Below are 15,831 nucleotides of genomic sequence, written 5' to 3'. Positions count from 1 at the left end.
GAGTCATCTAGTGCCCTGAAGTGTATGCATGTATACAATTATACACATGAAAACTCAGTATCTTGTCAAGAGTCTTAGCATGAAATTAGCTATAACAGACACACACACACACACACACACACACACACACACACACACACACACACCATTGGGTAACTTACTTTGGCAGCCCTGAAGGGCTCCGGGTTCACACTCGTTCCCCCTGGTGCAGTCATGAAGGGGGTTTGTTCACTGCCAGGCTCTGAGCTCTTTCTGAGTTTCTCCTGTGGTGTTTTCTCATCCATCTTCATTGTGGGGTATGATATTAGGGGTACCATCTCTTCTTCACGGGTTTCTGGACTAGGACTAATGGTGGCATCCTCTTGTCCTGTACTCTCTTTTCGAGATACATCTTTGGACAGTTTCTCTGGGAGAAGAGACACTGAAACTCTGGGAACTCCCTGAGTCACTATGCCTTCAAAGGACCCTGCTTCTGCACCTGTAACTATAGGGATTTCCTGAGTTGTTACTATTTTAGATTCAAGAATTCCGCAACGTTCACCATCACTTTTGTTGTCCTGAGGACGAAGGTCCTTTCTGTCTGCGAATTCCAAATAAGTGACATCTGTGGAGCCTACTCTAATTTCTTCCAATTTAACAGCGCTTGTTGAGTCAAAAGGTACTTCTTGGTATGATTTTTCTTTACTTTCGTTAGATGAGAAAGTCAGATCTTTGGTTTCCCTAATCTTAAAAGTAACACAAGAATCTTGATGATAATTGGTCTCCTGTCTGGTGGTTCCTCGGAAAGACTTCTCTGTTGTGAGAACTGGGGATGTGTCTGCAACTTGGGCTTCTCCAACTGGTTCCTGGTAGCACAATCCTTCAGGTTGTGGGGTCAAAGAAGAGAGTATTTCACTCTGGGTCCCAACAGTAACTTCTTGAGATAAATTTTCTTCTGGTTTTAAAGTCAAGCAGAGGCTTAAATTTTTCACATCTCCTTCACTGACCTGATTAGAGTTGAAGAATGTTAAAGCATCTTGATTTCTTACAGAAATTCCTTTGGGTATCATTTGGGAAGAAGAATCTTCAGCTTCACCAACAACAGAAAATCCCAGCTCCCCATCAGTTTCTTTCCCTTTTTCACTTATAGTTATTTCCACAGGTTGACTCTCTATATTAGAGTCATGGTCATCTCTAATGGCAGTTTCCTGATTCAGCTTTTCTTCTGAAAGAACTGCTGGTTTGCGTGTTTTGACACTTTCTTCTACAGTCATCTCCCTCTTTCCTCTCTTACCTTTCTCCCTGGTTTTCATTGGTTTCTGCATAACCTGCTGACTAGGCAATTTGCCCAGAGTTTCACAATTTGATTCTTGTACTTCTGAAATAATTTCTCCTTGGTTTTCCCTTATTTCTTTAGAATCTAGACCTGATATAAACTGTTTCATTTGAGAAATAATTTCTGTCTGTGCCACTATTTTTTCTTGCTCTTCATTTGTATTTTTTTCCATGGTATTATAAGCCACCTCTTTGGGGTTCAAATCACAAATTTCTGAGTGAGGGTGTGTCACTGAACTTTGGCCCAATGATTTACCTTTACCATCACTAGAAATTATGACACTGAAAGATTCTTTAGCACCTCGAGAAGATCTCCTAACCTGACCCTTGCATTCCAATTCCTTTAATGAAATTTCCCTGCTCTTTTTTGCCTGCTCCCCATTAGAAACTCTCACTTTAACCTTTTTCTGCGCAGACTGGTTTTCAATTTGAAATAATTTCTCACTTTCTCCTTTACCACAACTCATTTCAGCAGTCTGACTGCAAGCAATTAACATTTCCTTTCTTAGAAATTCTTTCTTTAGTTCACATACTTCACTTCCACCTTGCTTTTCACTCTGAGCCTGGTGATCACAGGACTCGAAGGTATCTACTTGGATTATAGTTGCCAGTTCAGGGCTAATAAGTCTTTTCTCAATAGCTTCCTTTAAAGTTACTCTCTGATCATTAAATATGTCAATAATTCCTCCATCTAACACCTGACGGGATGCAATAATTCGGACCGTGCTTTCATCCACTAATTTCTGTTCCAAAGCTGATGCCAATGTCAATCTTTTCCCCGTGGCAGTGTCTATAATTCCTCCAGCATTTGCCTGAGCTTCCAGAACCTTCAGTGTAGCTGCACAATCTACTTTTCCAAGCTGAATTGCTTGAGACAATGTAAGTACTTTGTCACTTGCTCCATCTTTAATGTCTGAGAAGGGGATTACTTCTAGATACCTCTGTCCAGATTCAATATCAATCTTACACTTTTTTACTAATTCTGCATAGGGAACAATTCTGTAATTCTCAGGATCTATAATCCCATTCATCATTCCTGAAGACAACATTTCTTTATTAGTTAAGAGTCCTTCTTTTTCAGCTTCTGCCAAGGTCAATCTCTGGCCAGAAATGAGATCTATAAAGCTTCCAGTCAAGGCCTGAATTTCTTGGATTTCTCTCTTCAAGTCCGGGGTAACAAGATCTAATTTTATGGCTTCAGAGAGGGAAATAGTTTCCTTTGTTTCAGGATGAGAGAACTGATGGAGGCTTAAGCTCTCAACTTTTTTGAGTTGCTCGGCTAAATCTTCATCAATAATGCCATGTTTAAAGGCACTATCAACAGAAAGTCTCATCCCAGATATATGGTGAATGATACCTCCATCTACCACCTGCTTTGTCAACAACTGCATGGCCTCATCCCTCTCCAAAAGCCCTCTGTCGATGGACTGCACAACTGTTAAAGGGGCTTTGCTGTCAGGGTCCTTAATTCCAGTTGTTTCCAATTGTAAGCTAATTAATCTCTCTCTAACTGCTTTTTCAGCATCTCTGCCTTTACAAGCTTTCTCCAGATTTATAAGCTCTGTCTGGTCAGCACTGTCCACCAAGCCAAGATTTGAGGCCAAAGTTACTGAAACCTTTTTGCCTCGTTTCAGGTCAACAATTCCACCAGTCACCACCTGCCCCTCTAAAATTCTGGTGGCTGTTTGTGTGTCAAGAAGTCCAATGGCAACTGCTTCCTTCACAGAGCAGAGTGTGTGGGTACGAGGGTCTAAGACACCACTTATAGCTTTGTCTGCCATGAGGACATTGTGTAACAATTTCTCATCCATTAGACCTTCATCAATGACTTCTTCAGTTTTCAAAGACTCGCAGGTCTGAGAGTCAAAGAAGCCCCGAAACATGTTCAGCTTTCCCAAAAGTTTCACAGCAGTGTGACTAGGCACAAGGCCTCGGGCTATTGCTTCATTTAGTAAGAGTTTTTGACCTGTCTGTTCATGAAAGATACCGCCCTCTAGTAATTGTGTAGATAATATATTTAAGGTAGCTTCTTCAAGCAACTCTGAAGGATGACTGCATGACAGGGAAGTTTCACTGCCATTAGCTTCCTTGTCTGTCTTTTCTAACAACATCATACCACCACCTGCCATGCTGTGTCCTTCTGGACTTTGTTTATGGTCATCCCTACCCAAACAAGTCTTATTTAATGCTTTCTTTCTGCCCAGATGAATATTCTTATCCTTTTCAGACTTTAGTTCCGATTCTAAAACTAGAGCTTTCTCTACTTGAAATTGTGACTTTCTGCTTTGGGGTTTTATGAGAGGTCTTCCAGTTTCACCTAGAGTATATTCAGTTTCAAGTGTGTCTGCTTGTTCTTTCTGACAAGTCTTTCTGAGAGTCTGCCATTCTTCCTTTGGTGATTCAACAGGAAAAGGATCTTTGTCCTCCACCAAAGTCACATCTTCTGCTTCCTCAGGAGGTACCATAAGGAGAAATCCTTTGTTGACATTTTCTCTGGTAGACACTTCTATTTGGTCTTCCTTTTTGGTATCTAACAACTGCCTTTTAAACTCTGACTTGACTTTATCTATGACCTTCAAAGTATCAATATTTGGATTTCCCACTTTTTGTTGCCCTACAAACAGGTCCCTTTTGGTGTTCTCTTCTGTTTCTACAATGGTCTTTTTGCCTTTTGCTTCAGTGCAATTTGCCTGATCGGGATCTTCTTTGTTCTGAGAAGAAAACTGGAACTCATGTGGCCTCACAGTCAGCCCATCACAGAAAGTTTCTGTGATTTTCACATTCACCGATTCTTGTAATTTCTCAGGAGCATCTAGTCTCTGGTGCCCACTTCCAAACACTTCTGGAGGACCTGCTTGATCACCTCTTGCTGTTAGTGCCTCTATCAGCTCATTGTCCAACAGGAGCAGCCTCTGTCCATCCCGCACATTAATATAGCTGTGAGTCATCAGATGAAACAGCAGCTTCTCGTTATGGCTTGCGATGCCCTCAGTTTGGCCCTTGCTACACAGCACACCTGCCGCTCCAGGATTCGTGTTCAATTTGCTTCGTTCTAAAGAGTCTGCTAATTGCATGTGGGGCATCACATCAGGGATACAAATTGACTTCAAGTTATTGGCAAGATCTTTGTCTAACATACCATTTTCTACTGCTTTTTTCCAGGACCAAATCTCTGTGGTTGCTGGTAGAAATAGGGCTTTAATATGCTGTCGGCCACTAAGGATTTTATGGGCTAGTTCAGTAGACACAATACCTTGTTCCAGGGCATCTGTAATTGGCAGAATCTCTCCGGACTCGGGCCATAGCAACCCCATGAATGACCAAAGGGACTCCAGAATCACAAGTGCAATCTTAGCAGCTATTAGATCATTGCTCACTGCTTCATCTACTGTCAGCCTACGCCCAGTGACAGTGTCTATGATGCCTCCTGTCTGAAGCTGCCTTATGAGAAGAGCACAGGCCATATCTTGGTCAATCAAATTATGTCTCACAGCCTCTCCCACTGTAAGTCTGTGTCCTGTTCTTGGATCTACTATGCCTCCAGCAAAAAGCTGAGCTTCCAGCACCCGGACAGTGACCTGCCTATCTATTAGCCCTTCCTGAACTGCACGGAAAATGCTAACCTTCCGGCCTGATTTCAAGGTCACCATTCCCCCTGCCAATTGCTTGACAGGCAGCAATTTCAACCCTGATTCCTGGTAGACAATACATCTCTTCATCAGATCCAGTAAACCGATTTTCTCAGCTGTGTTTGGGTCTATCAAGTTCTTAGATGATCTCAGGTGAGACTCTAACACTGAGTAAAGCCAGGCAGAAATGAGGCCTTGGTGAAAAGCCTCCTCTAGGTTAATACAGTTCTCATCAGGGGGGAGACTGAAACCTCCAGTTGCCAGGTGAGCTTCTAAGATTTTCAGTCCAACTTTCTCATTGATTATTTTCTTTTCAATTGCTTCCACCACAGAAAGAGGACCTTTGTTCTCAGTAAGCCTGCTGATTAAGGACAGGGCATCCTCTAGTTCCTGGAGCTGCTGGTACATCTGGGGATTAATGAGGTTTCTGGCTAGGCCCTCCTCCAAAGACAGCTTTTCACTGGTCTCAGGGGCAATGAGGCCAGACATGATAACCTGGGATTCCAGCAGCACAAGGCCTGTGTCTTGGTCAATGAGGCCCTTTTGCATGGCTCTGAAGATGGGAAATATCTCCACTGTGCCTAGGTCAATCACCCCAGCAACTGCTCTGCAGCCCTACAAGAGAAAATGAAAAAGAACACTGAATCAGAGAAGCACAATTGTTGAAAAGAATCATTCAAAGAACTACAGTATATCAAATTCTGACCACAAGAAAAACCCAGCCTGGATGAGCCCCAACCTGTAGGAAATATTCTGAAGCCTGGCAGTGTTAATGCTAAAAAAGAATTTTTCTAAACTACAGAATGTTTAACATGGCCAGAAGTTCACAGATTACTCAAGGGATGGTAGCATTAAGCATATCTGAGTGACAAGCTCTACAAAGTAGCAAGCAGTGAAAGTGAGGGGACAGCTATTTATAAGACTAAATCACCACAAAGGCTCCTACGGACACATACCAGCTCCCCCAAAGTGAGAATTCAACCCCATACAACAACTTCTCAGTGTTGCAATCCACGCAGAAGACTCTTGAAGTAGGACCTCCCTGCCGATGAGTTCAGCGCGATGGGTCCACAGGATTCGAAGAGAGACTTAAGCAGCCCAGCAACAGCTGTGCAGCTCAGTAAATGGCCCTGTGTATATTACTCAGGCAGCTGTTTAGCAACTGGAGCGGTCATACTCTTGGTGGCCAGTGCTAGCGTGTCCCATGGCAATGGCTCTGAGTTAAATTAGCTCTAGGAATTGGAAGTAGCAAGTCAAGGAAGGAGCAGACTAGGGACTCTTGACTCTGGAACCACTAATAACTTTTCTTCTAGTCCAGGCTAGAATGGGTAGTACAATCATCATGATGACAGCTACTACTTGTTGGACACTTAATATATTTATTAAGCACTGACACCCCCACAACAATCCTATGAAAGCAATTAATTTTTAGTTTGCAGATAAGAAACTGAGGTACAGAGAGATTAGGTAACTTGTCCAAGGTCACAAAATGAATGAGTTCCAGAATCAAACCAAGATCTTACTCTAAATCTCAAGCTATTATACTGCCTCCCCAGTCAGATCCGGAAGAGCAGGAAGGATAAGCACAGTAGAGCTGCATCTTACACAGGAGTTAGGTACTAACGACAGAGAATAAGGCAAGCCTTAACACACTGTCAAAATTACCCTCACAAAAAAGCCTGAAAACAGCTTCTGAAGAATTCCTATTTTGAAGCCTTTCATCGCAATATGATGTTATTCAGAAATTAAATCTTTCCAGCGTTCTACCACTTAGAACACTTCATCACTTTTATTAATCTCCAACTTTCCACTTCTTCTTGTTAGTGTGCATTACCTTCGTCTTCTATACATGCTTTTATCTATCCCTCTTTAGTCAGTGTTACTTTTTGATCCTTATTTAACTCAACTTATTCATGGAGGATCTTATTGACGTTAACTGCCAATCACTTCCTTGCCTCCTATATAATGCATTTCATTTCTGTCTCAGGGAGACGTAAGCTCCATAAGAGCAGGTACTTTGCCCAGTGGATGTCCAGGACTCGTACCAGCAGTTAAAGAAACATGTGATGAATAAACAAATAAGCTGATAAATAGTAAGGAAATCCTTAAAATCATTAACCTATTTCCCCCAGATTTTAAAAACATGCCCTGAGGATTTCAAGCTTGATTAGTTGCACACTATCGGAGATGCAGAACAGACAGCAAATGAGGAAGCAGATCTGGGTCGCATCTTCATCTCACTGTATTTGTTCTAATAATGGAATAACTGAGAATTCTCCACACTATTTAAAATATTATGTGTTATTCTTCATCCTCCCTCTGTTTTCTGACCCAGAATGTAGAGTTTAACGTGTATAGGGTAAACGTATGCTATGTGAACCTACAAGTTAGCTAGTCTTTATAGATTGAAGGAAAAATCCCACTGGCATGTGACTCTCTGAAATATATGAAAAATTCCTTTTACAAAATCCACGTAAAGACTATGCAGAACCAGACAATATGACAAAGGAAAAGATTCTTTGGGGAAACCTCTAATTTCTTCTGTGAGTTCACAGAGTCTCAGAAATGCTGGTATTGAAAAAAAGCCTGGAGTCTAGCCAAAGAGAAAAGACTGTTCTTTCTAACACCCTCGTAATTGGAGGAGAGGCAGGAATCACTGTTCGGGAAATACTCCGGAGAAATTCATTTCAGCCCCACCAAACATGGGCATTCTGACCTAAACAAGCAGAAAAAGACAGAGGGAGAAGAGGAAAGAAAACATAAAAGGCTTCTACTTACCAGGGTTGCAGGGTGTGCCTTGGGCAGATAAGAGAGAGAGCCTTACGGAGCAGCTCAGCCGTATCGCACACACAGTGTAAGCTTGGTGTTAGCGTCCAGCATGCGACTGTTTGTTTTTTTGCAAAAAAGAACCCCAAACAGGTCGTCCTCTTTTCCCTTTGTGCATTTGTGCTTAAACTCCAAAGGGTTAGTGAAACTTGTAAGCAAGGATGTCAGTTAATCAGAACAATACTTCACATGAAACACACAAACGGTAACAGGGGACACATCATGCTCAATGTAGTGGTGCTCAGCAGCTTGACTTTCTTTCTCTCCTTCTCCCCTTTTTTAACCTTTCAAAATGAGAACTGAATGTTCTCAGCAAGCAATTGTTAAAACTCTTTACGTACTCCCATATATGGTGAAGCGATGAGCCATTAGAAGTGGGCTACCTCACACAGAGCATGTTAAACCAGCACGTTCTTTTTGGAAATCTGCTCTCAAATAAATCACAGCTGGTTCTACATTGTGGTCTTTACAACTCTAGCTCCCGTTGCACAAATTTCATGACCAGAGTCAAAGCATGTTTTGTATGAATATCATTTTGAGCAACATCTAGACCAAATCCGATTGCCACAGGAGCTTCACTTCCGGCTGCCCCAAGGAATTCGGCCATTGCTTCACAACATAGGAAACAAGCAGGCAAACACACATATATATCCCAGAGACACATGTATATAATATGGTAAGTTTACATATACACACACGTATCCAGGAAGAACTGAGGACAACCAGCAGGAACTTAACAACTTCCATATGGTCCAGGAAATGAACATGAGAGGGAACTGGTAAAGATGTCACATGATGGGGCGACAATGGGTAAGGGGAACCAGTGTCTCAGTCAGTGCAGCTAATCCACCAGTTTCTTTTGGAAATTAACATTTCTCATTTATGTAGTAGACAGGGAAAAAAGTATGGGGGGAAGAGGTTCACAGCCTTTACTTCCCAATATTCAGAACTCTTGGCTATCAACTTTTGAGTGACAATGCCACAGAGTAACCTTATTGCCTTCTGATCAGACATAATACAGCATTTAGGTTCTCCTTGACTGTGGTCTGCCACAGAATGGAAGATCACACAACAGTGAACCAGGTCTAACGGGTTAGCCGTAAGCACCTTCTAGTGATTTTTGACTGACCAACACATCGTGGAACCCCAGTAAAGAAACACGAGACACATGGCTGCTACAGTGAGGTTAAAAATTAAGTCACACTCGTCATGGAAAGCTAGTGATCATGACTCCCAATCAGCAAAGCTGCCTGCATACCGTTCAAAAGGTACCCTTCCAACATTTGGAGAGAAAACTAAAAGTACCTTTTGTTCTGTCTGCTGGGCCAGCTGGCTCTGAAGCTGCTGAAGCTGGTTTGCTGAACCATCACAAAGGTCATGGTAAGCCTTATTCAGGGCATTCAATTGCTCAGATATCTGTTCCTTCTCTTTTTCTGAGAGCCTGGAAGATGAAGCATGAAAGCTCTTTCAGAGAAAAACCTTTCCCCAAACTCTTCTCTATTGCTTCAAACTGACTTTGCCACCTTGGATGGTATTCTCCTTCATCACTGTTCATGATGGATCATCCGGTCACTCTTCCATACTCATTGAACACTTTGGCATCCAGCTCACAGCTTTCCTGTCCATCTCAAACCAAGTCATGATTCTTGCTTATGTCAATGCTCACGTCACCAATTATCTAACACCCGGTGCTTGTAGTCCTGCGACCTTCTCGATCCAAATGTGCGCCACACCACCTCAGCCCCACCCACACATGGCAAACTTGGAGGCTACCATCATCTAAAATTATTCCACTTCTGAAATTTTATTTTACTTTTTTAAGGATTTAAGCCAGGAATTTATTTACAAACATATCTAGGATGCTGAGTTCAAGAGTTTGATCCTTTTTCCAAAGAGACTGCACATCTTAAAATGCTCCTCTTCGTATCTGTCTCACGGATTATTTTTTAAGCAGTTGGTGTCTTACTATATAGAAAGGTGCAGCAAGTCAAACCCAAAGTACCAAGTCATCATAGCTAGTAACCGCCATTTGTTTTCCACTGAAAATGGTAAATTCTTCCCTGGACCCTCCTCACAGTGGCTCCTATGAGATCACAGAGGTGGTGAACCTCTGGATGCTTTGTCCCAACACAGTGCCGTCAGACGCCGTGTGAAAGGCGCAGAAACTGAAGGCGGAAGAAATGGCGGCAGCACACCAAGCACTCCTTTCCTCAAGACCTTGTTCCCCTGTGTGCAAGGACCGTCCACTTCTGAAATTTTAAACTTCAAAAATCTACTATCGGATTGTAACTTCTGATTATAATCCTACCTGGCTAGTTTTCCTTCTTTACTCCTACAGCTCTTCTCTTTTAAAAACAAAATCTCTTAAAGAGACAAAAGAGAAGAATAAAATATACTCTCACTTACTCATTACCCAACTATCCAACCTTACCAAATTTTATTGTAGTATTTTACCAAATTTTCTTCAGATCCTTTTCTTAGACACAAGACATTACTGATAGAATTAAAGTCCCATGTGTATCTGTCACCAACCCTGTTCCTATCCCTCTCTCCCCAGAAGTTATCACTATCTTGAATTCCTTTTCTCATTCTACATGGTGTTTCTGAGACTGAATCCTGTGATTCATCTTACAAGCGTCCATCAGCTTACTGAGATTCCCCAAACCTTCCTTGACTCCTCCACCTCTCTTAATCCATCAGTCCTCTCCATTTTCTTCAGTTTCTTCTCTTTGGAGTCCAGACCCACAGGCCACCATCTCAATTAGTCCCTATTATCTTTGCACTCTCTCCTCACTAACAAGACTCCAGTCCCAGATCAACCGAACCCCTGGACTTCTCTGTTCCCACATGCAGCCTAAGTCTGTCTAGTGGGGGGATTCCAAAACCACGTGTCAACAGAAGAGGTCTTCCTGGTTTCTAACCTCTACTGGACTTCCGTGCTTCCTGACAATCCTCTTGGAGGCTCCCACTCTAACTTGCAGCAAACAACCTCTCTCCCTATTTCAAAGAGAAAATACAGACCACGGGGCACTAATTCTCTCACTTTCTGACTTCACTTCTGACGTATTTATCTGTATCCATACCTTTCCTAATCTCCTTTTCCTCAGACCTCAGAGGAAAAGGTGTCTCAACTCCTGTTTAAGGTTGTATTTTCTACCCATGGATAAATTTTATCCTCTCCTACATCCTTTGCAACCCCTCTCCTATGACTTCAATTTCTCTCTCCCTTTCGGTCCTTGAGACTCAGTCCATAAACACAGTTAAGTCTCCCTGATCTTTTAATAAAACAAAACCTTTTCTTGAACATAAATTCTGCTCTAAGTACTTGCTGTATTATTTCTCTCCTTTCCCATGGCCAAGCTCCTTGGAAGAGTAGTCTAATTTCATTATCACTACCTTCCACGCCTCATGTGTTCCCCATTACTCTAAATGAGACATCATTCCCCAGCTTTTCACCAGAGTCACCAAAAGCTTCCAACTTGCCAAATTTAATAGCCATGTCTCAGTTTTAACTTTTCTTGACTTTTGACCACTTCCTTCTTTTTGGAGCCCTGTTCTCTCTTGGGTTCTAAGGTATCACTCATAATTTCCTCTTACTTCTCTAAGGCTTCCCTTATAGGCCGAGAAGCCCTTGAACCCTTGTAAGCTAATCCAGTCATGGTTTCTTCTATGCTGATGACTCAAATCTCTGTCACTTCAAACGTCTCTCATTAATTCTAAATTTACACATAAAGCTGTCCACTGGACACCTTTAGTGGAACTACATAAGGCATAAATAATGTATCAGGTACTTCCAAATACATACTGGAAGTTTACCCTCTGATGTCCAGTGGGTTCTTCACATTCATAATGTCTGAAACTATAGCTGCCTCCTTCTTCCTCAACCCATACTTTCTCCTGTATTCTCTGTCTTGGTTAGCAGCATCACCAAATACCCAGTGGCCTAAGCCAGAAACCTGGGAGTTATATCTGATAATTTTCATTGGTCACCAAACCCTGTAAGTTCATTATCCATATACTATCTTTTGAATCTTTGTCCCCTCTCCATCTCTCGTCGTTTCTTGCCTATATTATCAGAACAGCCTCTTAACTGGTCTCTCAGGCCTCTACTCTTGTCCCATGTCTATCCATTCTCTATAAAACTGTTCTAGAAACCTTTATCAACGAAGTCCAATCATGTTTAAAATCTTTCCCCATAGCCAGCAGGTAGAATGCATACTCCTCAGGATGAACTACAAGGCTCTTCCTAATCTGGCTCTTGCCACCCTGAAGTCTCCAGCCCAAATCCTGATCATGACCTAAAGTTTTAGTCAGGTAGATCCAGTTCCCCCAGATGTGCTGTAATCTCTCATTTAATACTCACTTATGACCATGCTTGGCCAAGAAGATCTGTGAAGTTTTAATGGCCTCAGAGACTTGTTCCCTCTTGGTTGTTAGCTCCTCTGCCAGAACCTATGCAGTAGAAGAAAAAAGTTTCAGAACCCAAGATATTAAAGAACCAAAAATCATTTGAAATAACTTAAAATAAAATCCTAGGGAAAAAATTAGCTTAGGTAAGATGACTATTACCACTATATACAGTGATCTAGAAAGCAGAAGTACAAATAAGATGACGTCTTAAGTTTCTTTAAGTCCTGGAAGTTAACACTTATTGAGATCATAATCGTTCCTGGCGGCCCATATGTGACATATTATTCCTCTTAATGAGTAATCACATATTATGCTACCCAGGAAGTGACACATGGACCTTCTACTCACCTGCTGTTCTAAAATAGCTTTTTCAATGTCTGTTGATTCTTTGGTCTGGGATGAGGTAGCTTTGCTTTGTGTATTCTTTGCTAGGGTAGACACCCAGCCCAAAAGTTCTTTAACCTTCTCCACATGTTCCTGTTTTTCTTCTTCTACCACTTTCTAGAAGAGGAAATAGAAAATCAGTATCTTGGTCAATGTCTTACTACACCGGCCTGATTCAGAGTTCCTAAAACAAAGACATGAATGTTACCTAAATCATAAAATAACCCCAAGTTAAATATAATTTACCCAGCCTACAGCATTGCTCACCAGCGCCTGGGTGATACTAATAGCTAAATACATTATATCTAGGTTAGCACTTTTCTAAAAAGGCATGCTGTTTTCATATGTGATGGGAAGTCAATAATTATTTACTGATTTTAAAGAGCCCTTCATGGGCTTCCCTGGTGGCGCGGTGGTTAAGAATCCGCATGCCAATGCAGGGGATGTGGGTTCGAGCCCTGGTCTGGGAATATCCCATATGCCGTGGAGCAACTAAGCCCGCGAGCCACAGTTACTGAAGCCCGTGCGTCTAGAGCCCGTGCTCTGCAACAAGAGAGGCCACCGCAATGAGAAGTCTGCACACCACAATGAAGAGCAGCCCCCGCTCACTGCAACTAGAGAAAGCCCACACAGAGCAACAAAGATCCAACACAGCCAAAAATAAATAAAATAAAATAAATTAATTAAAAAGCCCTTCACATATAGCATCTTACACATGTTCATAATTCTTAGATTTACAGATGAAAAGATGGACATCTACAGAGATTAAATGAGGTAGGTACTGACAGAAAGGAAGTCTTTTGCTAATTTACATGGGCAAAAGTTGGTATGGGTTAATGTTTCCAACAGCATTTCTTTTATAAGTGTTATTGAATATGTGGAAACTTATTTTGCAAAGACACAGAAGATCTTCATAATTACAAAAAGACTGCATACTCATTACAACAAATTCAAACAATCTGAAATTCATAATATATGTTCCTTTAATCTCATTTCCTCAGGAATTTGGTATATATATTTCTAAACTTGTTTGTATGCCCGTATTGTCCCTCTGTGGTACACACAGTTTTGTTATTACTGAAATCATAATTATACATACAACTTGCTTTTTTCCTCAAAAAATATATTATAAATATCTTTCCTTGTTGGTTCATTTAAATGTATTTCATTATTTTTAACAGCTTCATAGCATTCCATCATATGGAATTTGGATATTTCCACTATTCCTCTTTAACAAATTATGCTTTATTAACGATCTCTGTTCATATCCCTTTCTTCATGCTTATAACGTTTCTGTAATAAAGATACTTGCAAGTGGGAGTGTCAGACACAAGAGACACAAGAGTGAATCCTCATTATTCACTAGAAGGCTGTGATGTGCCTTACGGAGAAAATGCGTTTAATAAGCTTTGTTCAGGTGTGAGTTATATTGCTCTCGGCCATGAGTTCAATGTTAGTGAATCAATAAGATATATTTTAACATGTGTTTTTAAACAAAAACACACATAAAACCAGGTTGTGCATTATCCATTGACAAAAATGTTGTGATGTGACCAGAAGCTGGCAGTAACCTAACCCTGTGTTCCCCTGGATGCATGAATTCAGAATTTGCTGGTACAAGGGAGATCAGCTCGGTGCTTTGTGACCACCTAGAGGGGTGGGATAGGGAGGGTGGGAGGGAGACGCAAGAGGGAGGGGATACGGGGATATATGTATAGCTGATTCACTTTGTTATAAAGCAGAAACTAACACAACACTGTAAATCAATTATACTCCAATAAAGATGTTAAAAAAAAAAAAGAATTTGCTGGTGCAGTGTGTACAGTGCCTTCATAGAACATGACTACTGTGAACAATGGACATCGGCTGGCTGTGTGTGCATTTTAAATCTTGACAGATGAGGTTCAAGATTTTTCATTCTACTTTCAAGATGATTTAGGACCCAGTTGCCCTCACCTCCTCCTCCTCCAGCCGCCGGAGTGCATCACTGATGTATTTCACGTGCTGAGTTGTTAAGGTCACCAATGCTGTGTAGCGAGTCCTTAAGTCCATGAACTACGGTTCCAAAAAAAAAACAATTTAGATAAGTTATCTGCCAGAAAAGTCAATTTAAATAGTTGACAATAAGAGGAAGTTTTCATGAAGTCACACGCTCGACAGTAATCAAACTGTAAGGCCTCGATGAGCGAATCTTTCCTTGAGGGAAGACAGCGGCACACGTCCTTGCCCCACCCTTTCACCTCTTGCGTGATGGCATCTGAAGAGGAAGGCATGCGACGGCGCTTGCCCGGGGATTTCTGCTGTGATTCCACAAAGGCCTTGTACGTCATCAGTTGCAATTCATAGTCCTGGGGGAAGAAGACATTGAACTACGTTTACACAGGGCTTAGAGCTCACACTGTCATGCAGTAGCATCACAGCATTTCAATGGTGAAAGGCATTTTGACGATCCTTTAGAATAGAGGTTAGCAAACTTTTCCTGAAAGTTGTACTATCTCAGTCGTGGCTACTCACCTCTGCCACTGCAAGTGAAAGCAGCCATAGAAAGTAAGTAAATGAAAGAGCATGGCTGTATTATGATAAAACATGACTTAGAGACACTGAAAGCTGAAGTTCATATAATTTTCATATGTCGTGAGGTATTATTCTTCTGATTTTTTATAGGCATTTCTCATGGGCCATATAAAATAGGTGTGCAGGCTGGATTTAGCCTGTGGGCCACAGTAGGCTGCTCCTGAATTTGCAGTTTGTTGTGTGCTGACCCCATCCTTTCATCTCACACATGGGGCAACTGAGGCCAGGAGACAGGAAGTGAGCTTCCCTAATTAACTCAGTGGGTGAGCAACACAGTCAGGACTGGAATCTGTCTTCCGTCCCTAAACCAACACTCTTCTCATGTCACCATGCTATCTTGTCACTTCCTCTGCAATCCTGAGAGTGCTGCCTTGGTCCAGGCCCTCTTCATAGCTCACATGACAGTGCAATAGCCTCTTACTCTCCTGCTTAGAGTCTCACCTCCAATTTATTTTCTGTCCTGCTAGTAGCATAACTTTTCTAAGTCAAAAAGGTGACCACTTCGTTCCTCTGTTTGAAAGTTCTCAGTGACCTAGAGAAGATCTTCTCAAATATCAACATTCACCTGGGGATCCTGTTAAAATGCAGATCCTGATTCAGCAGGCTGAAGATTCTGCATTTCTGACTAGTTATCAGGTGATGTCGACGCTCTTGGTTCACAGAACATGTTTTGAGGAGCAAGAACAGACTGGGA

At 41.7% G+C, this 15,831-nt stretch overlaps 1 protein-coding gene across 20 annotated transcripts in view; it reads right to left on the bottom strand.

The window, feature by feature from the left end:
• Window positions 1-15,831, bottom strand: part of MACF1 (microtubule actin crosslinking factor 1) — a 341,804-nt gene that overhangs the window by 125,356 nt on the left and 200,617 nt on the right. For 15 of the 20 annotated variants that reach the window (XM_067725581.1, XM_067725580.1, XM_067725586.1 and 12 more), the window contains exons 31-36: window positions 14,804-14,911; window positions 14,520-14,618; window positions 12,528-12,680; window positions 12,133-12,221; window positions 9,075-9,210; window positions 162-5,558 (exon numbers count right to left, since the gene is read on the bottom strand). In XM_067725581.1, coding sequence (XP_067581682.1) covers window positions 162-5,558; window positions 9,075-9,210; window positions 12,133-12,221; window positions 12,528-12,680; window positions 14,520-14,618; window positions 14,804-14,911 — 5,982 coding nt within the window. The remainder of the gene's footprint in view (window positions 1-161; window positions 5,559-9,074; window positions 9,211-12,132; window positions 12,222-12,527; window positions 12,681-14,519; window positions 14,619-14,803; window positions 14,912-15,831) is intronic. The other 5 variants (XM_067725593.1, XM_067725599.1, XM_067725594.1 and 2 more) reach the window with 1 other exon arrangement.

The sequence above is a fragment of the Pseudorca crassidens genome, chromosome 2, assembly GCF_039906515.1.
Source record: "Pseudorca crassidens isolate mPseCra1 chromosome 2, mPseCra1.hap1, whole genome shotgun sequence".
In the NCBI taxonomy this organism is placed as follows: domain Eukaryota; kingdom Metazoa; phylum Chordata; class Mammalia; order Artiodactyla; family Delphinidae; genus Pseudorca; species Pseudorca crassidens.
The sequence above is the reverse complement of the archived record's forward strand: the minus strand, read 5'-3'. Positions and strand labels throughout refer to the sequence as shown.